This window comes from Apus apus, chromosome 5, assembly GCF_020740795.1.
Source record: "Apus apus isolate bApuApu2 chromosome 5, bApuApu2.pri.cur, whole genome shotgun sequence".
In the NCBI taxonomy this organism is placed as follows: Eukaryota; Metazoa; Chordata; class Aves; order Apodiformes; family Apodidae; genus Apus; species Apus apus.
The window spans coordinates 53376644-53402429 of record NC_067286.1 but is presented as its reverse complement, the minus strand read 5'-3'; the positions used below and the strand labels follow the sequence as shown (position 1 = coordinate 53402429).

The window sequence follows — 25786 nt, the reverse complement described above, 5'->3', positions numbered from 1 at the left end:
AAAGCAAAATTACTGTCTCAAACATGTAACATATGAGATGTTATGAGATATATACCACCTACAATGTCCAAAATTAAATAAAATGAGAAGGTATCAATTCAGATACCTGATATTAGTGGTAAAGCTTGGGAGAAAAAAAAAAAAGTCATTATGCTTTGCTGAGATCCTGCGGTTTCAAAGAGAAGGCAGCAAAAAAAGGGAAATGTTCTTCACGCTTCTCTTTAGATTTTCCAACCAGCTAATCCATGATCTCATAGATTGGAAAGATTTCTTCTTGTGGCAAACTCAAAGACAATACTGAGTCAGATGATTAATCTGCTTCCAGAGTGTCTTCCAGTTTTTCAGCAATTTATTACTTGAACTTAGCCAAATGTGAAGAAACATCTCAAGCAAAGCCAACAACAGAATATGGAGGCTGTTTACAAGAATTATTTCAATATTATTTCACTGCATGTAGGCTAAAGCAAAATTACATACTTGCACTATTAGTTCGAAGGAAACACATTTAAATGCATACTTTTTTCTATAGATTTTACCTGCTGGAAATTCTAAATCTAAACATTAATGGTATATGAAATATTTACAATTAAAATAGACTTGGCATTTTCTCCCCAGAAGAGCTACTTAATTAAACATATTCCACCTTTGCCTTATGCAGACATTAATTTTGAGACTGTCTTGTCCAGTTCTGACCATGGCAGCTGATTAAGTAGTGGAAATATTAAGTACTGATTTTCAAAAGACTGGCTGACAAATTTGAGCCTATTCAATCTACATAGGCTCTGTGGAGCACCAATTAACAGGATCAAATTGCACACAGAGTATTTCCAAAACTTTTCAGGGTATATTCTGTGCATTGTATGTTTGTAAAGTACCTAGCATAATGGAGGGCTGGTTGCTAGACACTATTATAATACACTTTAAAAGCAGGATCTAAAGACACTGCCAGAGTTGTCCCTGAATTGAGACACTCTGCAGGATATCAGAAAAGAAAATCTAAGCCTTCTGGGTATAGCAAATTCCAGCAGCGGTCTCCAGCAAAAAGTAAAAATAATCCATGTGATGGAAAACATGGCAAAGGATGGCAGTGAGAAGGCAGCCCCAGCTGCACACAGAGATGCCTTTCTAGAATGAGGATATAAAGCATGCCAAACATACCTGAACTGAGCTTAACTAGTAGGAAAACTGCCCATCACTGAGAGATACAGGTAAGTGTATCACACTCAGCACTTCTGAAATTCATTGCTGCAAGTATCTACACTCCTTGGAAATTGCTACAAACTTCATGACTGCTACTAAATCCTTATGAAATACGCACATGGACAGAAAGGAATTGTCCACCCCCAGTATGGTGGAATACAGTACCTGCTGAGGAAGTCCATGACAGCAAAGGAAAGTTAAGAATAGCATTTATTAAAAACTAAGCAAACAGAAAAGCACAGTCCCACAGATGAATTTAGGTAGGAAGAACTACAGACTGGATTTGATCCAGCATATTAGCAAGTAGGTAAGAACAGTGAAGATGCAACACTTCCAGAAACATTTTTCTACCCATAAAGGTCCACATTTCTCAGACTCCACTAACTCTACAAAAATGTCAGATGTGGCACATGTCACTCGGTACACATTTGAAAACCACCCCTTCTCCTGGCCACATCATCATTGAGATTTCATGCAAGTAATTGAGTTGCTTAGACCATTTTCTTCAAGCTCCCTGGGAGTCACACTAACACTAACTTTCAAATGACCTCTCTGCTTCACCTCTCTCAATGCCATCTGTTTAGCTTAACACTAACAGTGCAGAAAAAAATCTGTCCATGGCAGGCATCTCCTACTTCTTCAAAATCCTGTCCTCCCTTTTTGTTTCATTTCATGCATCTTTGAGTCTGGGGCACAGAAGTTAGCCAGACAACCTATTTGATAGATACAGTCTATCTATAGATGCAGACAGCAGAGATAAAAAGGAGAATTAGGAAGAGACACAACCATCCAAGGTTTAAAATGAAAAAATCTCTCAAAATGATCACAAGCAATGGCTGTGGCACATAAACAGGGGAATGCAGCCACCACACTGTTGCCAGGCTTAGATGCAAGGTCTGGAAAGTACCAAGTACTCTCCTACAGCCATTTCTGTGGCATAATGTCAGCAGTTTTTTGCAGACCAGTTTTTTGCAAGAGAACAACGGAAAAACAAAACAGCAGGTTATTTTCCATTGACAATACCATGCCACCCTCCTTTGTTTGAAAGATTAGTGTGGACAGCATTGCCTAGACTAAGTATCTCCTTTCCACGCACTTTTCTAGTGCAAAACATCGTCAGTACCTGAAACATAGCAGCAGCGTTCCATGCTTGTCTCCTGGGGACAATGACAACACATATGGGCAACAGCTTATCATAAAGTCTGGTACATACTGGACTGGGCTGCCAGACCCTGATTTGACCAGATTAGAGCTTTCCACTGTGAGAAGCAAGTGGAATTAAAGCCCAGAACATTGTTATCCTGTTTAATCTGGTTATTTTGTGTGGTTAGGTAAAAAAACAGACAGAAAACTTTAACTACAGATAAAACTGTAAAATCACGCTGCTTTACAAGAAGTTTCAGCAACAAAACTGGTTGCCAGCTGAATGCTAAAGGAATGGCCTTTATTATGTCAAATCCTCTCACTGTGTTTTGTTACAGCAGTACATATAATAGAGGTAAAGAGCAGGCATCATATATACTCTTTTAGCTGGACAACTTTGACTGTGAGGACCAAGAATCTTTAAACCCAGTAGCTACAGGAACAATACCATGCCCACATAAAAGCTTATATATGTATGCACACAAAGTCTCAGAACAGGTAGCACAACTTTTCAGTTCAATCTCTATTCTAATGCATGTACTTAAGATAAGAGTGATTAGCATTGCAAGGAGATGCCCTAGTTTGGTACAATCAGGTACATCTCACAGCAAGTAATCTGAACAGGCCAGATTAGTTTTTCCATGTCCTCACAAGGTATGTATGTGTAGGAGGAAATGGGAAAAAGACAACTCATTTGCCTCATGCTGTACTCTGGACTACACTGGCAACCCAAGAGAAAGATAGTCTAAAAGAGACCACAGGAACAGTAATGTAAAGCATCATCTTGTGAGAACACTTCTAAAACATATTAATAATAATAAAAAAATTGTAATTGAAATATTTGTTCATCTACTATATATGGATACAGATGGTTATTTTTGTGAACAGCATTCTCCCTTCTCTAATAGAGTTAGCTATTGTAGTTCTGTATTTATAAAACTGTAATAGTGTATTTCCCAACATTCATGGAGGAATAACTTGTCCTTTTACAGTTTTACCACTAGAAACTTAAATATGAGGAATTTAATTTCCTAAAATTAGAAGCAGAATTTGAAAGGATAAATCCACAATAGCAATCAGCACTCAGAGCCTCACACACAGCTGGGTGTGCTGTATTCATTAACAAAATGGGAGAGAAGAAAATGATCTTAACAGAAAACTCTCAGGAAGTTCCTCGTGGGTAATTAGTCAGCAATCACTGTAGCAAAATTATAAGCATGTGCCCTTGACCAGCCTGTAGCTGTTAAGCTATAACCAGCAGCTTACTGATTTTTTTTTTTCCCCAGCAGATGGTAGACGAGCTTCGACTTGGAAATCAACCAGTTAAAAATTATCTTCCCCATTAGTGCTTAAGTGGAAGATGGAAGAAAATTTTGACACATCAATACATTAGAGAAATTTTCCCCAGAAGAGATCTTTCAGTGTAAATGCTTTATAGTTCAGAGTTACCGTGCTGGCTCTGTTGAGCACAGAAATCAATATAAAACGTTTTAACAAATTATCATTCCTCCACAGTATGCTGAGATCACTCTGTGCCATTAAAAAAACCCTCAAAACATTAAGAAGAAAAGCCAGGAGAATAAACATGACCTTCTGTAGCAAGATATTAACTCAAGGATACCAGCTTGAGAGAAGTGACACCTTGGGATCTACCTAGTTAAGAAGTTGAAGGTACACTCTAAAAAGAACTTGTAAAGAAGAAACCTGTAGGGTAATTAATTGAAGTATCTCAGGACAGAAGAGCTGGGCTGTGTTTTACCATGTTACCATCTCAGAGATTTTAGCAGGACGTGCTGAGGATGCGCCTGTATTACACCCTTAAACTTCAGAAATACGTAAGAATTAAAACACTTTTTCAATTTTAGAAAATAAAGATTTACTAAAATGGAGACTATGTCAATAGCAAGAAATCCAGAGTTATCTATTACAAATAGTTTCTGTTTTGTCGTATTTCATAAGCATTATTTGAGAATTAGAAATTGGAAAAACTCAGCATCTAATCAATATCACCTATTTGTAAGATATAACCAACCCCCAAATATTCTGCATTTACATTTCTTAAAGGCTTAACAGCTTTTAAAGTTGTTTTCTGTAGACTCAAAGTAAGCGACATAATACGAAGAGAACAAAACATTCCTCCTGCACCTGCAGAAGGGGTTACTGATGTCAAAAGCAGATTTATTACTTTTCCAAACCCTGGTTACTTGTTCTCAGCTAATAGTTTCACTTCCAGCAGTGGTCTGACTTTTTTCAGAACTCTACATCATAAATATTTTAGTTTCCGAAATTAATGAAGTATAACATTAGGCTTCATTACAGGTTGTCACAAAGACAAATCATGAGCTAAATATTTAAAGGAAAAAAGTATTTCAAATTTAGAAAACTACTTTAAGTCTTCTTTTAAAATCTGTCTTTTTCAGTACTGCCTTTCCTCAAAATGTACCATTTTTTTCACTGTTGACAGTTATCTTCAGATCAGACATTCCTGCTCTCCAGCAAAAAATCTTTACTGCCATTAATGCAGAAAGAACAAACTGCCCTTGCCAAGGACTCAAATACAGCCAGAGACATCGCATTTGATAGAGTGTTAGATGTTCTGGTAACATCCAGGAAGAGAACTGCTTTAGGGCTTTTTAGGATACAGAGAAGGAAGAAAATCTCTGTGTTCCCCATCCTTAAATATATTTCAGGTTTGTTTCAGGAATCAGAGAAACATACATGAACTGAAAAATTATTTGGTTTCAAATGCAACTCCTCTAATTAAAGACAATTTGCATTCTTTTTATTTTTAACAGGATCCCTTAGCATGAGATCATGTTCTTATTTTTACCACAGCAGGATACATAGCATTATCACAAATTTCACCCAGCTGCTGTGCCATTCCCAGCACATTGCGCAAGCTTGGTCCTGCTGCCCTGTGAGAGAGGAGTTATACTCCCCATCCTCTGCAGCACTTGGCAATGTTACAACAACATGCATGTGGCTTATTTTAAAAAGAAAGTCAGGCTTTCAGGGAGGAGGAGAGGAAGGAGGAGGCAGAGATAATTCATTTATAACTTTCATGTTTGTTGAAAAAAGTTTACAAATACACTTTGATCAACTAACGCTGTATTGTATCTCCCCAAGACCACTGAGAGTCCTCAGTAAACGTGGGGGAGAGAGCCAGCAGATGCCTGATCCACCCTTGGCTGAGAACAAGCCACAGGCCAAGGTCCAAGCAGAGCCTGGCTCATGACTGTTCCTCTCCCTCAAGGACTTTCTGGGACTGATTTCCTTCTGGTGACAGTCGGTACTTCTCCTGTATGAGAGATTAGATGGGTGAAGGCTGTGCAGGGCAAATGCTTTTCCAAAAGCCATCTCCTAATGCACTGAGCTGAAGTACTTGTGCCAACAAACCCTGCAGAAAGCCTGGCTGATAAAGCCCTTGTCGCCCTGTGATTAACAAGCATCTGAGCTTCAGCCTTCATGATAAGGTGGAGCCTACCAGCAAAGACAAACCTGTAAAGCTAATATAGCCCTGCAGCTTTAGGGCAGAAATTCTCTTCTCCTTTCCTAGCTCTGGATATGGGTGGACCTAAGTCAGAACTCTGCACCCCAGTGTACAAACACAAGGGTAGGGCAAATATAGCCACTTCAATTAAATAAATTTAATATTTTCAGTGTTACCACTTGTGAGCCTGGCATTTATTTATTTACTTATATTCCCCTCTTTGATGCCTCCCTGCCTGCCTTCCTTCCTTCCTTCCTTCTGTAAGCTGCAACTTCAGAAGTTAAATTCATAACACACCAGGACACAATTTAATACTACAATCTTTATTTGTGATTCAAACAGGTACATTTTTAAAAGCAGTCCTGAACACAGATTAGTGGTCTCCAAGTACAGAGAATTTATTTCAGTGGTAAGATTTGCTCAAAATGGCACCCAAGTATAGTAAACTTCCTCAACACAGCACAGAGCAGTGATTTCCATGGGCAGTACGCTGAGCAAAATACTAAAGTTGGAAATTACTCAATTTACGAGAGGTAGGAAAAAGGCTGAAACTGATTGGAAAATATTTCTCCCTACTGCACTGAAGAGATAGTCAGAAAACAATATCTGCTCACAGAACATCAATTTTGTAAACCAGAGAAGGCAAGCAGGAGATGCTTCTTTCAAAATACCCTTCAGTTTAGCAGAAAGCAGACAGGAGTAAAGTCTAGTACAGGGAAGCTTCACATGAAAACGGTTATGTACAAGACAGAAATGTAATAAACAATCTCATGGTAAGGCACACTGATCAAAAGGACATATTCCCAATATTAAACATGACCATTTAGGAAAACACCTGAACATCAGGCTCTCTCTGTGGCAGCAGAGAAGTCTCACCCCTGGAGCTACAGATCCCTGGGCCAGTGACCCAGTTTCTCACATTCAATGGTCCTATTTGTAATAGTTCCCAAATTTTGATTCTTCACCAAAACCAAGCACTTCATGTCTGCAAAGTCAAAAGCTGATGCAAAATGAAAAATGATCTGGTTGATCGGGCATCCCTAGTTACACTCAAGCCAACAAGCATTCACTGCAGCAGTGAGTGCCACCAAGGCGAAGGAGTCACACGCTGAGCAACTATAGTCTATCCACCCCTTTTTAAATGAAAACAAGACAGCTTCATAAGCACACTATCAAGTAAAAAAAAAAACAAAACAACAACCCAAAACCCCACCAAAAAGAGACAGAATCCAAGTATTTTGCTGTAAAAAACACATTTTGAACAGTCATTTACTGTGTGATAGTTCCCAGTTCCCTATTCATTAAAAAAGAAATATTCCTAGAAAAATAGAATTACTGTACATCTTTTATTTATTTATTTATTTATTTATTTTTACTGTAGTGCAAGTACATCAATGCCTTCCTAGCGATCCTTATTGGAAAAAGAGAGGCTTTTGAACTGGCCAACAGATTTAATGGCTTTATATTTACTGGATTTCAAATTTACATTAAATACATTTACTGGATTTATTGGACTCTGGGAAAGTATATCTTGTGAAATCAGTGAGGCAGAATTCCAACAAAAATTATATTAAGTAATTTAAAAATTTGGTAACACATAAATAAAGCAGTTGTGTTTCAGCTTCATTACTCAGCCTAAGTTCTCATGTTGTCTAACTTCTCAGAGCTTGAAAATGAAAGCTCAATAATTTTCCCATTTTTTTTCCAGAGGTTTTAGAAGTTTCTATATGCTTGCTACTTTATGCACAGAAATAACTGACAGCAAGGAGAGAGTATTAGTATCTTTGGATCCACACCAGAAGATAACAAAAATATTTTGTTCCACAGATAACTGCCTACAGCAGAGTAAAGACAAGACACAAGAAAACTGCATTTCCTTACTAATTCTGCAAGGGGTTCATGCTACAGATCCTGGAGGCTTCTGCTCTTCAGCCTGTTGGTGTCTGGTGAGATGCTGGAACGGCTTATCCAGAAAAGCTGTGAATGCCCCATTCTTGGAAGCACTTCAGCTCAGGATGCACAGGTCTTTGAACAACCTCAAGTAGTGGAAGATGTCCCATCTCTATCACAGGTAAAATCTACCCTACCCCTGCAGCCCTCAGTCAGGGTCTCCTTAGCTGTTCTGTGGGGCTAAGGACTACACAGCCAGGTGGGGAAAGGGCTGGAGAGCATACAGCTGTACTGCTGAGACCTATCCATGAAGCCTGATGAACACCAGAGCTTTGAGAGAACACATCATGCACAGCAGAAACATCATTGGCTATTTTGGCAGCTCACATCCAATATCTCAGAGACTCACAGCCTGGCAAACATGACAGAGCAGCAGTGTGGTTGGAAAAGAGACCTCCTCAACAGCACTGAGTCCTCCAGAACTCAGCCTGATCTTCTCTCAATAAATCAAAATGGTGCTAAAAATTGGCATTGAAAATAGTATCTAAAAATTGGCAGCATGGACAAAGCCCTCTCAGCTGCTTCCCAACCGCTCATGGACAAGTCCCTGCAACACAGGCAGCTGTCACTGCAACTTTATGGAAGAGCTTGCTCCATATCTCAAGTCGATACATGTAGGCACGTAACCACCTCTGTGAGCTGCGTGTGGGAGTCATGGTCCCAGGGCACGGGGCGAATGCCTCCCACCAGTAGTTCCTGCAGAGAGCTGGCAGGAACTACTGTCAGGCCAGGAGCTCAGAGGGCTTCAGCAGGTAGAAGTGGGTCCCCACAGGAAGGAGCTGGAGCCCAGTGTGGAGGTGGAAAGTATGTCAGGCACAGCACCCAAAACATGCACAAAACCCAAAGCACACAGTCAGAAACATGGCAGAAGGAGAGGAGGCAGTTGCCACTAGCTGAACCCAATTTTGCTGCCACCTCTATCTTAAATCTGTTTATGATACCCTGCCAAATAAAGCTGGATGTCCCAAAATCCTGCCGGAATACTAAATGACATGTATTTTCTTCTGTCTTGTGTGTATCTTCCCATAATCCGTTTCCCTCTGGACTAATTGATACACCAAAGCTGCATCAAAGCCTTGCTTCATCTTTCCTCCTCCTGTCCATCCCTCCTTCTCCTTGATACAAACTACAGAAACCATCTTCTCTTTCATCTGTTTCTTCCTGCACCCTCAACAGGATGCAAAGGGCAGGAAGTGTAATTCTTAGAGTATATAGTGCCAGAAAAATGTTATTATTCTAGAAAGTTAATCTGAAAGTGAATAAATAACACAATGGGTGTAACTGGAAGCTCATGCACACAGTTCTAAAATTACATACATGATATGCTGTATTATGAATCTCCTACCTAGACAAATCATAGAATCATAGAACTATTCAGGTTGGAAAAGACCCTTGGGACCACTGAGTTCAACCATCATCCCTACTCTACAAAGTTCTCCCCTAAACCATATCCATCAACACCACATCCAAACAACCCTTAAACACATCCAGGGATGGTGACTCAACCACCTCCTTGGGCAGCCTATTCCAGTGTCTGACCACTCTTCCTGTGAAAATGTTTTCCTAACGTCCAGTCTAAACCTACCCTGTTGCGGTTTGAAGCCATTCCCTCTTGTTCTGTCACTAATTACCTGTGACAAGAGACCAGCACCAGCCTCTCTACAATGACCTTTCAGGTAGTTGTAGAGACTGATGAGGTCTCCCCTCAGCCTCCTCTTCCTCAATCTAAACATTTCCAGCTCCTTCAAGCACTCTTCATAAGATTTTTTTTCTCTGGGCCCTTCACCAGCTTTGTTGCCCTCCTCTGTACTTGCTCCAGCAACTCAATATCTCTCTTGAATTCAGGTGCCCAAAACTGGACACAATACTCCAGGTGTGGCCTCACCAGTGCTGAGTACAGGGGGACAATCACCTCTCTACTTCTGCTGGTCATGCTATTTCTAATACAAGCCAGGATGCCATTGGCTTTCTCGGCCACCTGGACACATTGCTGGCTCATATTCAGCCACTTGTCAATTAGAACCCCAGGTCCTTTTCTGCCAGAACAGCTTTCCAGCCACACTTCCCCAAGCCTGGAGCGTTGCCTGGGGTTGTTGTGGCCCAAGTGCAGGACCCAGCACTTGGCGTTGTTGAAGCCCATACCATTAACATAACATAAATGAGTTATTCAGAAATAGAAATGAGAGTGGCAGTAGGTTTCTCCAGCTTCTCTTAGGTTTTTTCAAACAGATACAACCTATTTTCACTTTAAAAACTCTGCTTTACACAATTGTTCAAAGTGCTTAATCTTAGGACAACGGTGCTTGAAGAAAAATGCATACGAACTTGCATGTCATTCATAACTAATGCCAACCTACACCTTTTTACTATCTAATTATCATGTGGAAGTATGTCAAAACTGTCAGAAGCTTTTTTTTTTAAGCTGCTACTTTTATCATAAAGGGAAAAAAAAAAGAAATGAAACATTCTGAAAGACATATTCACTTTAACAATGCCCATATGTTTCCCAAGGTTTGTGCCTACAAAAGGTCAGAAGAACCCCTGGACTTCACTGCACCAGCCACCCTAGGAAGAGCCTTGAAGGACTGAGCTTATCTGACTGCCTCACACCACTGTGGAAGTGGGAATTCAGCTCTTACAGACTGCAACATATACCTGAGGTTTAATATGCAGCCCTTCACCATAGCTCCCTACAGGACAGGTAACAGGGACTCATAAGAGCAACATGTCAATTCTTCCCTGTCATAACTGGAAAAAAGAGGAAAGATTTCACAACAACGCAAGTTGCTGACTTGTCAAGGGAGTCACAGAATTGCCATTTCCAGCTCAGAATTATTTTAAATTTTTTTAACAGGTCTAACATTTAATTTTAGTATGGCAAACGGTTACGTACAAAAATAAATGAATATATATATATATATATATATATGGAGCAGAACAAAAGGTACTATAATAAGCTGCACGAAGATCATTTAGAAAAATCCAGTTTCTACTAAAAAAATTCCTACTCTATTTAAAGTAATGAGTTTCCACAGAGCACAGACGTCATGACAACAAAGACAGTTTTGGGTTTTTTTGGCTTACAAAGTGAAGTTTCATGCTATTGAATATCAGGGCTCAGTTAGGTCTTTGATCAGGAGCCCCAATAAGCTGCCTTGCTCAATTCAGAACCAAATAGTTCAAAATAATTGAATAAACTAAAGTCTGAACAACACAGTGGCTTCTGCAGAGCACCACGGGGCACACTCTGGGGTGGAGCAGAGGGTTTGTACACTAGACTACAGCTGAAATGGCACCCCACACTGCTCAGGGCTCTCCAGCAAATGAACTCAGACAAGCTGGCAAACTGAGTAGTGGATGCATAACAATAATTGCTTTAAAATCATTTCATAGATTTTAAGCAATACTAAATCTAGTAATCTTAGTTAATACTAACCCGTGCAGTGCAGAAGGTGCTCCACACCACAAACAGGAACACCCACACAGAAAGACTTTCACTCCACCATAGTCAAGATGGTTGAATTAGCTTTTTTTATTCACGAATGTATTTTTCCTACTTCTAATCCATTCCTTCAAGACATGTCTTTTTAAGGTAGCCAGACTGGAAAAAGTTAGGAATAGCCAGGAGAAAGTGGCTGATACTTATTTTACTCTTGGGGGAATTACCTGGGCAGTGCTGAGATAGCATCTGAAGAGCCTTGCTAGGAAAGGTGAAGGCTTGCTGTTTGGGACATAGACTGCCATGGACCTTGCAAATGTTTGCTCTCTGAGTTGAATATGAGAGTGGTAGGCACTATGTAGAACCAGAATTACAAAGATCCAAAAGCTTGTGTTGTTTTCCCAAATATCTTTCCTCACCTTTTCTGGTACTTGTCAGTGGTCCATAGGTCATTATCTAAGAAAACTGGGCTGTAACAAAATATCTCCCCTGAATCTCATGTTCCACTTCTTAAATGCATTACTCAGCTCCTAGCACTAGATATTAAAACTTTGACAAAAATACATGTGGCTTTACTCACCATTGATTTAGCTGTTGTTCCAAACTAAAACCAAACCAAAAAAAGATACATAGTCTTTGCAATTCTGTAATTTGAGGGTCATCACTAAAATCAGCCATTTCATTTATTCTTGAGTTAAAATATCTACATGCTGGAAAGAAAATGTCAAACCCACAAACTTTATTATCCTTCTCCCTGCCCCCAGAGATGCTTCAGCCAGGCAGCAGCTACTTCAGAGCTTCACATTGCACATGCCTAGAGATTTAAGAGAAGCAACTGCCAAATGCAGGAGGCAGTAAAAGGCTTAGATTCAGAAGGCTCCCTGAGGCTAAACATTTTTTTTTTAAATTAGAAACTCAAAAATACAAACTAGAAAGGAGAAAAAAACCTCTGAAGTTACACTCTCCTGGAACAATATGAACACCAATCTCTCATAACTTTCTGAGTCACAGCTACCAAGGTTAATAACCCAGCATCAACCAAATGGTTTCTGGGCTTTGCAAAATCCTACAGAACCTTGCAGGATTCTCTGGAGCTGCTTTAGGCTGACTTCAACTTTTTGGAAGCAAAGAAGAGTAAACAGGACACACAACGGCTCTCTCCAGTGCAAGGCTGCTAAGCCAGCCATTCCTGCACAGGACCACTGAAGATGACTGCTAGCTCCTGCAAGAGTATTTTCATTTGAATTCCTCCATGCACAGAGATCTTGTGGATCTTCCTCTACCCCTTGCCTTGAGACTGCTGTAATCAAAGTAGATGCTTCAGCTGCAGTCAGCCAGACTTGATTCTGAGGACAGAGTGGCAGTATGACACTGATGACCCTTGTTAATGATTAATTCTGATTTTAGGTGATGTCTTTTCCTGCAAAGTTGTGGAATAATCTGATCAATGTGCTCCTGAAACCAGTATATTCCCAAGAAAGACAATATAAGAAAGCTGAGATTGTTATTTTCCTGATATAAATTTTATTTCTTTCTCGAAAGTACAAATGGAAATTCTAAGAAATACAAAGTTGTAAAGTGCAAGAAAAAAGTAGATGATATTAAAATTTCTGTGTATCAAAATACTGTGAGTACACCTGTGTGCCTGGGGCTAACGATATTTTTTTAAACCAAATGTGATGTCATATTCTGCAAAGAACATAAGAAGAATTACAAAAAAATTGAGATTCACAGGTTCCAGGGAGAAAAAACAAAACAACAAAACAACAAAATACACACAGACACACATGAAAGCAACCAAGAAAGCAAAATATTCACCAAAGAAACTCAGGAAACTCAATGGTAAAAAATTTATGTTAGTCCACTCTACTTTGAATGGGTAACTGGATTGAAAATGAAATTTATGATGCATATGTAATTTCCCACCTCTATGAACTTTTAATTCAATTATAAATCATATTTATAGCAGTCAGAAAGTCCTTTTCCTCTTTATTACCATCTTCCAGCAGCTGCCTGCCTCTCCCCTGCATTGCCTTACACATTGTTTTAAAACTTTGCTCGCCACCACTATGCCTGGCACAGTAGAGGAAAAAGCAATTACTTCTACCTGCTGCCATACAAAACAGATGGGTATCACTTCTAACTTGGATTAATTTATTGATGCCATGCAACACATGGTGCCACAAGCAGCTGCAATGACAAAAGCAAGGGTCCAGCTCCCCAAGACACAATGGCCAGTGTAGAATCCGCCAGTGTGCCTGCAGCACCCACTACTATAATTTATCTTCTGCTGCCTCTGGAAGCTGAATTCTCCAGCCTGGCAGAAAACTAACACAGCAAAAGCAAAACCAAAGCACCACACACAAACACCGGGTAGATTGTATTTCTTTTTCTGTTGGGTTAGCATGTTCAAGTAACTCTGACAAATTAGTCTGTCGAGTGTTTAGTGGGTAAAACCACGGAGAGCAAGAGGGAAGGAAGCCCTTCCTCCTGAGCAGCCACAGGGTGTATGTTAGCTTATCTGCCCAAGCTATCGTAGCCTGAAAACGGGAAGGGATGGCTGGGGGGTGGGGGGAGAAGTGGCATCAGGTTTACCCCCAAGACCAGAATCCACTTAACCTGAGTCTCCTGAATTTTATACTACTATCTTCCAGCTTCCACAGCTCTCTGCTTTGTTAAACTTTACTCCTAAGCTACCCTATACACCCTCTTATCCTGTGACATCTGAAGGACTAAGCCTGTCATCTGTAACATCTCTACAGTCTCCCTGTCTATGCTACATTGTATTTTTTTCCTTTAATTGGCAAAGAAATTTGAAACATTATCACAGTGTTACTCATCTTCGAAGTTACTTGTTAGAATGATTTTATTACATCAATATGCATCAGAAAGAAGGTAAATTTTATTAAAAGAAGCAGATAAAATGGTTATTTCAATTTAGGTTTGCCTTGAGTAAAAAAACAAAAGGAAAAGAAAATAAAAGAAAAAATGAAGTGGTGGGGGGAAGTGTAGGTTGCCCTGGTACTGACTCACCCTGTTAAAAAAATTTTGGAAATAAGCCTATCAATTCCCCAGCATAATGTCTTCATGTAAGAGACTAGAGTCCCAGCAAGAGTATCCTACCTAGCAATGACAGCTACAGAATGGAGTATCTCAAATAACTTACACATAAGACAATGCTGGAATAAGCCACACAACTCTGTTCACTGCTGTAAAGTTTCACCTCTAATGCCTCACAACAGTGAACTCCATAAAAAATAAGTAGATTCAGATATATTGCTCTTGAGAGACCATATCAACAAGCATAGCTCCCAACTTCCATGAGTTTTAGTAATAAAACATTCAGATAAACACAACAGAAAACATTTTTCAATTTCATAGCTGAACGCTTAATCCCATGATACAGTTTCTTACCTGTTTCCAAAAACCAAAACAAAGCATCCAGGTCATAAAAGAAAGCTGAAATACATTTCAGGCAACTAATTTTTTAATTCAGCTGTAATTTGTTCTGAACAACTACTGGCATGATAGTCAGAAACCCTTTTTCAGGGTCGTGCAGATAACATGATTATTTGAAGTCTTTCAGGTATCAGACTGTCAAATGTAGCAAAAACAAGCAAAGCAAAACCCACTGAAGGGTAATAAATCATACTGGGCAGAATTCCATAACCAAAAACTTTATGATTTGTATCCTGTTTATACAACTTCGAACACGGAGATGGAAACACTGAGTTATTAAATAATAAAAAGGCCAGTTAAACTGCTACACCCGTATCACCCACCACCACCTTTAAAATTACTGGGCTTAGATCTTTCAATTAATCAGAACTGCTGTAAATGTAAAACCTTTATTTTTTAGTTCTGTCCAATCCATTAAGCTTTGTTCAAAAGAAGTAAAGAGTTTTTCATTTTCAGTTCTGAACATGATCAGTACCTATAACAAGCTTTTTGACAAACCTTTAAAAAAATCTTTGGACCTACAGAAGTGCTCAAGCCCAACACAAGGCCTATGATCCCTTTTTTATGATATCAAGAATCTCTTCAAGAAAAAAAGAGTGGAACAACAAGCAAGTAACTTTTGAGGAGCAGTGTACGAACCATATTTATTCCCAAATTATAAAGAATTTGGGAAGAATTTCTAAGAATCAGAGACTTAAGACTGGCAGACAACATCTCTCAAAGATGACAGCCAAACTGCCCCAGCTCTAGCTGCCACAGCAGCACTGCCCATTAACTCTGATAACCTACTGGTCACTATGCACATTTTAGTTAAGAGGGTGCTCGTGCAGTTGATCACCGACACTCACCCCTTTGGCTCACATCATGGCCAAGTCTTGGAAGTGCACTCCAGTAGCACATCAGGAGCACTGGAATGCTGATGCGTGTTTGGAGCATGGCATCAGACTAGAGCTAGTCCATGGTAAATGCAGAGACATATGGCTACCCAAGTTCTCACTAGAAGGTTTTGCTTTACAGATTTCTTCCTCTTGTCCCACATATCCTACTAATGTAGATATAGAGCTAAAATACCACATCATGGAATTAGTGCAACCTACATATACCTCTTTTAATGAACTATGCCCTTCAGCTGGAAATCCTGCAACATACCATTGGAGAAAAGATTTATCTGTATGCCACCAGTAGCTGACCCCAGCCTACACATCTGCCAGACCACACACCAAAACCCTGAATTTTAAAAATTGATCTTTTCTCACTTCACAGCAGAGGAAGGCGTCAAGCCTCACAAAATATATAAATGCTTAACTTAAAAATTGTATGTATAAAATCTTTTGTCCCAAAGGATCCCTAATCAGTTCTTTAAAACATCTGATCATGGAGGAAATTACTTCTTTCCAAACTGAAATGCAGCCACCACAGGGATTTCTCTCTCACACACAGTCTAGCATAGAAGGGAGAAAGGAAAAAACCTACCCTAACACCTCCATCTGTGCATGGCATTATACAGAGTTAGTTAAATTACAGTGGTGGATATTTTTTACTATGAGAGCCAAAATTTCTAAGAATCCTTATTTTTCTTAGACTCAATGGGAGTTTGATATGAATGCTTCCAGAGTTTGAAACTGCAGTCCTACTGAGGTCCACAGCCAAACTCATACTGGCTGCACAGCATCAGGATTTCATCTCTTACTCCAAATCACATCAGTAATTCTTTACGCTGTTACACTGAGCTATTTTTGAGCTATTTTAGACATGCTTTATATCCATGCCTCATATGGCATGGATATATGCCTCCATGGACAGGAACTCTGCAAATTCAATTTTAAAATTAAATCCAAAATTTAATTTTTTGGTTCACAGTTAGAAATCTAAAAAAGATGGCCTGATTTTTCACAAAAACTTGAGCATAATCCTGGTTGTCAGTGCCCTATTATTTTGGCCTATATTTGGAAATGTGAAGCAAAAATGCAGAAATGCAGATGGTGGTTCAAACAAAGATTGGCCTGAGTCTCAGGATATGCTAATGCCTGTCAGCTTTTTATCAGTTTAGCTAAAGACCCCCTTGCCCCCTGTGGTCCAGCCAGCCTCACCAGACCACCCATCTAGCTGCAGACCTCGGTCACCTCCAAGAAGCCACCCTCTGATGGCTTGCAACTCATCAGACACTGAATGGTAGGATCACATCATGCAACACATTAAGCCTGACATGCTTACTTCAGGGTCAGGAGGAGGACCCACCTGCTGGACCCTGCAATCCATTTAAAGCAGCATCTCTGTTTGGGAGATGGAAAGATGCTTTTTAGACAGCAATAGGTCAGTATAAAACACATTGGGAAATGCTGGACAAGGAAGGGGAAAGGAAGCAATGGAGTGGCAATTTGTTTTAGTAAACATAAAATAAGTATGAAAGTGACTGTCAGCATCTTTCTCAGGTTTCAGGGTGATTTTTTGGTTTTTCCTCAAGGGGGAAAAACAAATTTTAAAAGTTTCTCCTAATGCTGACTTCAGAGTACACAAGCCTTCCACAGCTTCAAGGAAATTCTATCAGCACTGCCCAGTGATCCTCACTTCAGTGTACAGGAGCTGCAGCAGGAATTCTCAAAAGCTATTTCTGTTCTGCTTTTCACCACAGTTGTAAGAAAAATAAACATCTAATTCCTATGAAATACAAGGTTCTTTACAAAGTTTTCATTAAATAATCTTTGCCTTCAGTAGCTTGAAACAATGACTGTTTCTCCATACTTTCTATTTCCATACTGAAATGTGCTCATCTGTTCTATATCTTAGGAACATCACACTTTCAAGTTTAGCTTAGGCTCCCATTCACTCACAATTCTCAGATGACCACAAGACAGTAGCAACGTTTTATATATTGACCTGCAACAAATTATGTAAGTTAAACTAAGAAACAGAACATAATTCTTCTTTCCTGTTTGCAAGAAACATACCTAAGTTTCCAATCAAATACAGGGTCTTTACTATTAAGAAATGCAAAGTTTTATCACAATAAGGTGTTTATTTCAGATTTTAAATGCAGAATGGCAATTAGTTTATACACTCCACAATATCTAAAAACACTGCTAGAGACCTCCAATACTAGTTTTCAAATGTGTATATCATATTTATTCAATAATCAGTAATTTCAACGCAAGACAAGAAAATGATGGACCATGTCAGATTTCACTCTTTGGAAGTAATGAAGTGTGGACAATCTCACTTAATTACTTTCCAAAGAATTAATTTAGAGAAATCATGTTAACATATCATTATACCCATCCCATCTCCCTAAAAAACCTCAGGGAGCTACTTCCACATTTTAATTATGTAATGGGTGAACATTTTAAATTGTGTTTCATGGAAGAAGAGTATCATCCATAGCTCCTTCTGCACTCCCTCCAAGCTTTCACAATACCTTATGGTTGCCCAATTAGTGTCATTTGTGAACAGCAAGCACTCCAGAAAAAACAGTCATTATATCATTTCATGCAGCCTTCCTACTTATTCTCTCACATCTTCCTCAAGATTTTAAAGATCAAAAAGCTGATTCTTCATTAGAGATTTTGTCAAGAGAAATTTTGCAAAGAACTTCAGCATCAACTTTAAAATCTTTACTCTAAATTCCTAAGGAAAGGAAAAACAGGAGCAAAGTCAGGATAAAACCTATTAAAATGTATGTCTGACTGGTGTACTCCCTCCCTGCCTGCTCACATATTCACTTTTTAATAATGTAATTTTAATACAATTTTAATCCTTATTTGAATTGTTTGCACATGGTTTAAGCTTCAATAAAAGAATCTAAGTTTTGCTATTCTTAATTGCAACTTAAAACATTTTATAAGCTCTATAAAGTACTATTAATTTTTTTAAAAACTCCTTGAAGATCAGATAAAGCATGTTTTTCTGCTGAGAGCCCAATGCTTTAATTTGCAATTCTATATGTTGTTTTATTCATGATAAAACACTTGATACTTGTTTCTCTCCATACAGCTAATACTGACACAGATTCTCTGTTGAGATGTCATTGTCACCAAAGTATTATTTCATGACTGGTCTAAATTTTTATTTGTTTTTTAAAGTGTAGCTAAAAAAATCCAAACTAAAAATAACTAAAATTAATGCTATTCATGGCTAAAACAAGCTTTAATAATTCATTATTTGAAAATACATAGTTAATTAAAGAGCAACAGACTAATTTTACTTATATAGTGTCTTATTAAAAATAATAGTTTGAGCTTTAATAAGCTAACAATATATATTGTGAAAGTGTCCATCACAGCAAGTTATTTTTATTTCCTAGAGTACTGCTTTACTCTGCATTCAATTACTGCACACACCAAATAAATGTGTTTCTGTATGTGTTTTCCTCCCCATTACTCCAGGATAGAAGCAAATAAGCTCTAGAAGCAAGTTGATTAAAAATAAAATAAAATAATTTTTTTTAAAAAAATCAACTTGTATTCTATATAGCTCCAAAATGTGTGAAACAGACTTCAGGTAGAGTCCAATCCAGCATTGCATTTAAGAGTTTGATTGTAAGAGTCAGAACAAATCCCATGAAAGGAAAAATAAGAAAAGAGTCTCCAAGCAATTCTGGGTAATAAAATATTCTACTGTCCTACAAAACAGATAGAAGCTTCATGTAGGTCTCTCTCCCACTCCTGAGTTCAAAACGTGCTGCTGTCCTGTAGAAAACAGGTCTAGAGAAGAAACATGGGAAAACCTGGTTTCTCTGTCATTGTTGTTACAGGCTTTTGAGAAAAACAAGTATGATTAATGCTATTAACATGTTTGCAACATCTTTTTGAATATGCTGGCAACACCTTAAAATTAAGAATCAAATTAAACTTAATTTTGCTTTGCATTATTCCCAGGAAGTGACCACAGTAAAACAAATCACAGTGTCTTACAACCCCTGACAGATTTGAACTAGTGACCTGAGAGCTCTATGGCTCAGCTTACCATTGTTCCATCCCTAATCCATACTATATTGTGTGAATTTGGTCCAGCTGTAGGAAGAGCATAACTGGCTGTATTTCAGGAGAACAGGGAGAGGAAGTGTGAGAGTCCAATGGGAAAGAAGAGCCAAGTGCCAGAATAATACTGTCCATAAAGGCTTCCTGATTGTGGTGCTCACTTCCTCACCAACAGGCCATCCCTCCACTTGTAGATACATGACTCGGAGAGAAAGCGTACAGATATTCCATTTATTTTCAGGAATGGTGGATAATTACAGAAGCAGAAGATTCAAATGGGAAATAAACTGACCAAAACTAGTATATGAACCAATTCACACCATTTACTTTTCATGACTTAAAATAAATAGTTACTGGCAGTTATCAAAGCTATTACCTGTCCAAAATCTTGGTAATATGATTCAGTGATTTGGGGAGGAGGGAGGGTGAAAAAAAGGAACCATAACTTTATAAAAGGGGGTTTTTTTATTATTATTCTGCTTTTTATTTAATGAATATTAATTTAGTTGGTATAATTTCAAAATTTTCTCAAGTTTTTCTACTAGAAATTACACTTCAGGTAATCAGTTAAACAGACTGTAATTAATATTATGGAATCCCTTGCCAAATAAACCAATGTCATTAAGAAAGAATTTGTTTTACACTTTTTTGCTGCTTTATCCAAATATTCTAAATTCGAAGCTTCTGGCAAATAAGGCGTCTGTGATTGCAGAAATGGCCATTTGACAGCTCCAGTTTTCCCACTAGCCAAGTGAAGAATATTAAAAAGATGCTACAAATTGTAAATGAATCAAGGATAAACTCTTACTTCCTTGTCTAAGTCCACACAGGCATTTTGCAGAGCACAGGATTCAGAGATTTCACCATTTACATTCTACTTGCCTAATAATCCTGCCCACAGCCATTAGTGTGGTGCAGGGCATGTTCAGTAGGTCATTGCTACGGTTATAAACAGATAGGGAATTGTGGTCACGATCCCCTGCCCATGCCCTAAAATGCCTCCCCAACCTGTCTGTAATCACTACTAATCAGTCTTGCAGCTCAATAAATCAGCCAGAGGTGAGAAGAGCACTGTCTGTAACTCCAACATGTGCCTTGTTCTGTAGAGTTTCATGTCCAGCACAGTGCACTCCATCAGTTTTTAAGCAGATGCTAAAAAACCTCAACACTATCTTGGTCTTATCAGTATTCTCCCACTTTTACCTTCAGATTAAGTAACACATTACTAACAGCCTGACTGACTGTAGATAAACATAATGGTTTCCTACCTAAGAACTACATAAACATTACATCAATACCAAGGAGGGTATCTATAACCAGGCATGGTTAGTACTATCCAAGCTTTACTTTTCAACATGCAAAATAAACCAACAGTGCTCCTCATTACCTAGAAAGTGAGAGGTAAGTTGAGAACTGTTCTTAGACAGGCATTGAGTTATTTTGGTGTCTGTCTTAAAAGTAAACAAACAGAATAGATACAGCAACCAGCAAAACATTTCATGTATCTGAAGAGACTCTCCTCTGCAAATCAAGAGGGAGATTTCAAGTGAATTTGATAAACTCCTCCAAAATAGGTATGTACATTCCTCCGAACATATAACTAAGGAAAGTAAGGCAAGAAGAATGAAATAACTTGCCTAAAATCACACTGCAAATTTGCACTTCTTGCTTTCATGCTATCTCAGACTGACACTTCTGTTCATTAACGTGTTTCTCGAATGCCAACCCTACCCTTAATGTTGTATAAAACAGAAGAGTTGAAGAAAGTAGGTGTCTTTGAACTAGCTGTGCTAAATATTTGCCCTAGATTTTAGACATGCAGCTCAAAATGAACAGATTTTCCTCACCTCTCTTCTCTCTCTTCTTTCTCCATTTAGCACGTTTCTTACACATTGGAAGCCATAAAAATATGCTACTAAACAATCATGCAGCCTAGATCTGCATATGAGTAAAGAAAAGGAAGTAAAGAAAAAAGAACCCTAATTCTTCTCCTGAACCCAGAGCCCTTTCTAGAGAGAACAGGAGGTTTGGATAAGTTTGCCCTCATATTACTGCTTTCCTCTCTTACCAAGTCCTCCAACAGCCAAGATCCCTCCCCCTCATCCCCATCACAACCTCCTGCCCACCACTGCTCTCTTCCTCCCCCATCCCTTCTGTGGCTGCCACCCACGCCAAGCATGAAGAAGGGACTGGGAAATGGGAGAAGCTGCAGTTGTCCTTGGGCCCAGGCAGAGCTCACTTGCTGCCCTACAGGTGATCTGCAGTTGTTTTTACAGGAACACAGGCTTTGCATTTTGATCTTTCCAGACACAATATGTACTGGCAATCTCTTTGTAATTTCTTCAGTTCAAGAACATCAGCAAATTCCATGATGTCTTTAGTTATAAACCTAAAGTTAACGCTTTATTCTATGTTCAGAACAGAAAACCTTACGCATACAGCCATGATCACTGTGAGTGCTTTCCAGCCATTTCTGTATTTCTCGTTACCCTGTATCAAAATTACTTTCTCCTTCACCTCTCCATCACTTGCTTGCTCTGTTTGGCTCTTCTTCATGCCTGCCCCATTCCCAACTTCACATCACCTTTTATACTACCCATTATACTTGCAAGAGCTTTACACTTCCCTGTAAAGCAATTTTATTTTCCTCCTTCCATCTCAAAACCCTCATTGGCATCCTCCATCTGTATTTTTTCTGCTCATGGGTCACATGTGTCTGTGAAATATCTGATCACCTCAAGGCAGTACTCAAAGGCTTGATTCTCTTGTCCTTGCTCATCTCATACATCTAATACAGTCTCACTGAAGGTTAACTCATAAAAGGAAAGGCTTCTGAATCAAACCACTTTCTTCTATAAACAAAGAATAATACAAGTTTACAACAGCCCTTGAGTTCACTGCCTACAATGAGATGGCAGCTAGGTAAGCAATCTCATTCTAGAACATAATACTTAAGGATTAACTAAGATTTTAAAACCTACATACAGCATAAATACATGTGGCTTATTTCTATCATGTATAATAGGTGCTCAGAGTTACAAAACCAACATGAGTGACAGTCTTCAGAAATAAGCTACTCTGCTTATTCAAACTATTCAGAAAGTGCTGCTACTGCTACTGCTCTCACATGCATGCTACTACCATGATGAACACTGTAAAAGCAAAGCCCTGGGATTTTGGTAGGAAGACAGCTTGCTTAAAAATGGATTAGAGTATAAACTTTGAAACACATTGCTGTATGTTTTCTTCTTAAAAACACTTACAATTAAGTATTTCTTAAGTTTAGGCAAAACAGGCATCTGCTATTAGCATACAACCCCCGTACATAGTCATAATTTTCTCTCCTGAAGAGCTCTCAGAATATGGTATCACCATACAATGCATAACCCACACGAGCAACTCATCATGCTCTGAAAAACTGCTCCCACAGTCTCCAGGTGCACACGTACTAGCACTTTCTGCTAACCTCTCCCTTTCTTGCACCACACCACAAAGAAAAAAATGTAAAATTTATCATCTTCATTTCTTCCAAGAAAAGAGGCAGCTATGTTTGATGCAGTTGCTGTCATGAAGCAATTTACTACGAACCTGGCTCCAGCTGTTCAGATAGCAGTAGAAAGCCAGACCCCTACTAAAATGTGGAGGAATAACAGATCTATAAATCAGTTTTCAATGAAATATGAGGATATGAATGGTCACAATTTTGCTGCTGGAAAGCAGTAACTCGAATCAAAATAAGGTATTTTGAGTTTAAAGTTTACCATGAAGAACTCTGTAACATCTAGGACACCAGATTTATTTCCCCTCAAACAACAGTAAACACCAGCCAGCTGAATAATCCCAAATACTATGCAGGCCAATCTCCAAATACCTCCTCTGAGGATTCTGGCAGTTCCTCACCTCCTGCTTCCTTTTTTACGACCTGTCACTGCAGCCCAGCAACAACCCTGTCACACTGCCACCCAGGTGACGCCACCACCCCCACCAACCCCTACCTTAAAAAAATAACAGAAGGAAAAAGCAGTAACTCCAGGCCAAGTACCTTAGCCCCGCGCAGGCAGCTGACACCTCCGAGCTGTCCCCGGCGGGTGCGGGGAGCCTGCGGGTGGGCTCCCCAGGGAGGGAGCGGAGCGGGGCGCGGGCAGGGGAGGAAGGAAGGAAGGAAGGACACCTGTCCCTCCGCGCCGAGCCGCGGAACCGCCTCTGGCCGCCGCGGTGTCACCGCGAGCCTCAGGGTCACAGATGTGCGCTCACAGCTCGGTCACACACACAGACACATATATAGACACACACACACACATATATATATATATATATGTTCGCTGGCATACGCGCAGTGGAGACACGCAGCGGCGGGTAATCACTTGGGCTACCAGATCTGCCTCTGAGGCAGAGACACACACACATACCGGTAACACAGACATACACATACGCACAGAGATCTATACAAATTCCTGTGAAGGAGGTGCAGAAGTTCCTCACAGAGGCTCCCTGGCGCCGAGGGCTGGCAGGTTTCCCGCACTATAGCGGGGGAGTCTGAGGGGGGTGAAGTTTCCTCCCTCCTCCTCCTCCTCTCCCCGAGTTAGGCTTGCGGAGCCGGGCGGCCCTGGGCGGCGAAGGACGCCAGCGGCAGCCCCAGGCAGGCCCGCTCCCGGCGCTGCCCTCCCCGCGCCGGCCTCCTCCTCCGCCCCGCCGGGGCGCCGGGACCCCGCAGCTCCCCGGGGGGGACTGCGGGAGGCGGCCCCCGCCCTTACCGTTGCAGAACTGGAGCAGCGAGGAGGTGTCGTAAAGGCTGCTGTAGCTAGAGAAGCCGTCCTCCATCCTGCCGCTGCGCTCCCGGCCTCCCCTCGGCTGTCCCGGCGGCCGCCCGCTGCCTCCTCGCCCACACGCTGAGGAGCGGAGGCGGCTGGGGCCGCGGCGGCCTGCTGCCTGCCTCACTCAGTTGCCATGGCAACCCATTCACTCCGCCGCGGATGGGGCGGCGGCCGCTCCGCCCGGCTCCGGAGCTGGGAGAGGGGGGCGACCCGCGGGGCGGGGCGGGGCGGGCCGGGGCTCCGTCACGGCGGGGCGGGGGGACTGGCGGGGCCGCTCTCCTCACCGGCCGCAGGGCTGTTGTCCCGCCCGGCGGCCGCTGCAGCCCCCGCCCCGCGGGCGGAGGGGCGATCCCGGCGCTGCGGCGGCTGCGGAGCCCCGTCGGAGCAGGGCCGGCGGGATCTGGCGGGAAGGGAGCCGGCGGGAGAGCGGGGCGGCGGGAGAGCGGGGCTCGGGGCTCCGCTGGCTGGAGCGGGGAGAGGCGGGGGGTGGGCGCCGGGGCGGCAGGGCCAGCAAGGAGCCGCATCTTTGGGCAGGCGCGGACATTTCCCCTCGGCAGCCCCGCCGAGCCCCCGCGCCGCGCCAGGCCGGCCCTGCGCCGCCGCAACGCGGCCCTCGTCTGGGAGAGCGGCGGGCCCCGCTTCCCGCTCCCGGCGAGACCCCGTCCTGACCGGGGCGAGGTGGCACAGGGCCATCCCCGCCCCTGCGGAGGGAAGCACTGGCCGAGTGGCTCCGAGGACTGAGCCAAGAAGTTCGGCCACGCCAAGAGTCGCAGATCGGAATGTCTCTGAATTGAAGGCAGGAGTTCTGCGGGAACTGTCTGCTGGGTACGGTCTCAGCATCCCTCCCTCCTGCAGTCACGCTCTGCCTGTCGCTGGGTTGCCTGGCGTTCCTCCTGCTGCTTCCAGCGGAGCAACAGCCTGCCTGCAGCTGCACCTGGTGTCCTCCGCTGGTGTCAGAGGCGACTCGGCTGGCTACAGGACAGCGTTGTCAAGATCACGGTGTAATTGATACTCTCTTTCAGCAACAACAACGAAGAAGTTGCACGCTCTAATTTGTTGCGCCGTTTTACACAGTTTTAACTTTGAAGAATATTATGCCCTTTTCCAAGATAGGGCACTAAAACGCTCTTTTTCAGATTTTTATCTCGGTGTGTTCATAATGTCCATTTATGGTGACATGAGGGCAGTGATACACAACTGGTGGCCAGTAATATTGTTAAATTATTTTATACTTTAAGGGCTTCAGTTTCTGTGCTAGGCATGTTGAAGTGTGCAGAGACTAAAAGACATTTTTATTTCAAGGTCCTGAAGGGACACA

General features: G+C 41.1%; 1 protein-coding gene across 6 annotated transcripts in view; it reads right to left on the bottom strand.

The window, feature by feature from the left end:
- Positions 1 to 24546, bottom strand: part of EML1 (EMAP like 1) — an 80604-nt gene extending 56058 nt beyond the window's left edge. For 3 of the 6 annotated variants that reach the window (XM_051620236.1, XM_051620237.1, XM_051620241.1), the window contains exon 1: positions 24409 to 24545. In XM_051620236.1, the coding sequence (XP_051476196.1) occupies positions 24409 to 24475 (67 nt within the window). In that variant the 5' untranslated portion in view covers positions 24476 to 24545. Of the gene's footprint in view, positions 1 to 24408 lie in introns of all 6 variants that reach the window. The other 3 variants (XM_051620239.1, XM_051620240.1, XM_051620235.1) reach the window with 2 other exon arrangements.
- Between the last annotated feature and the right edge of the window lie 1240 nt (positions 24547 to 25786).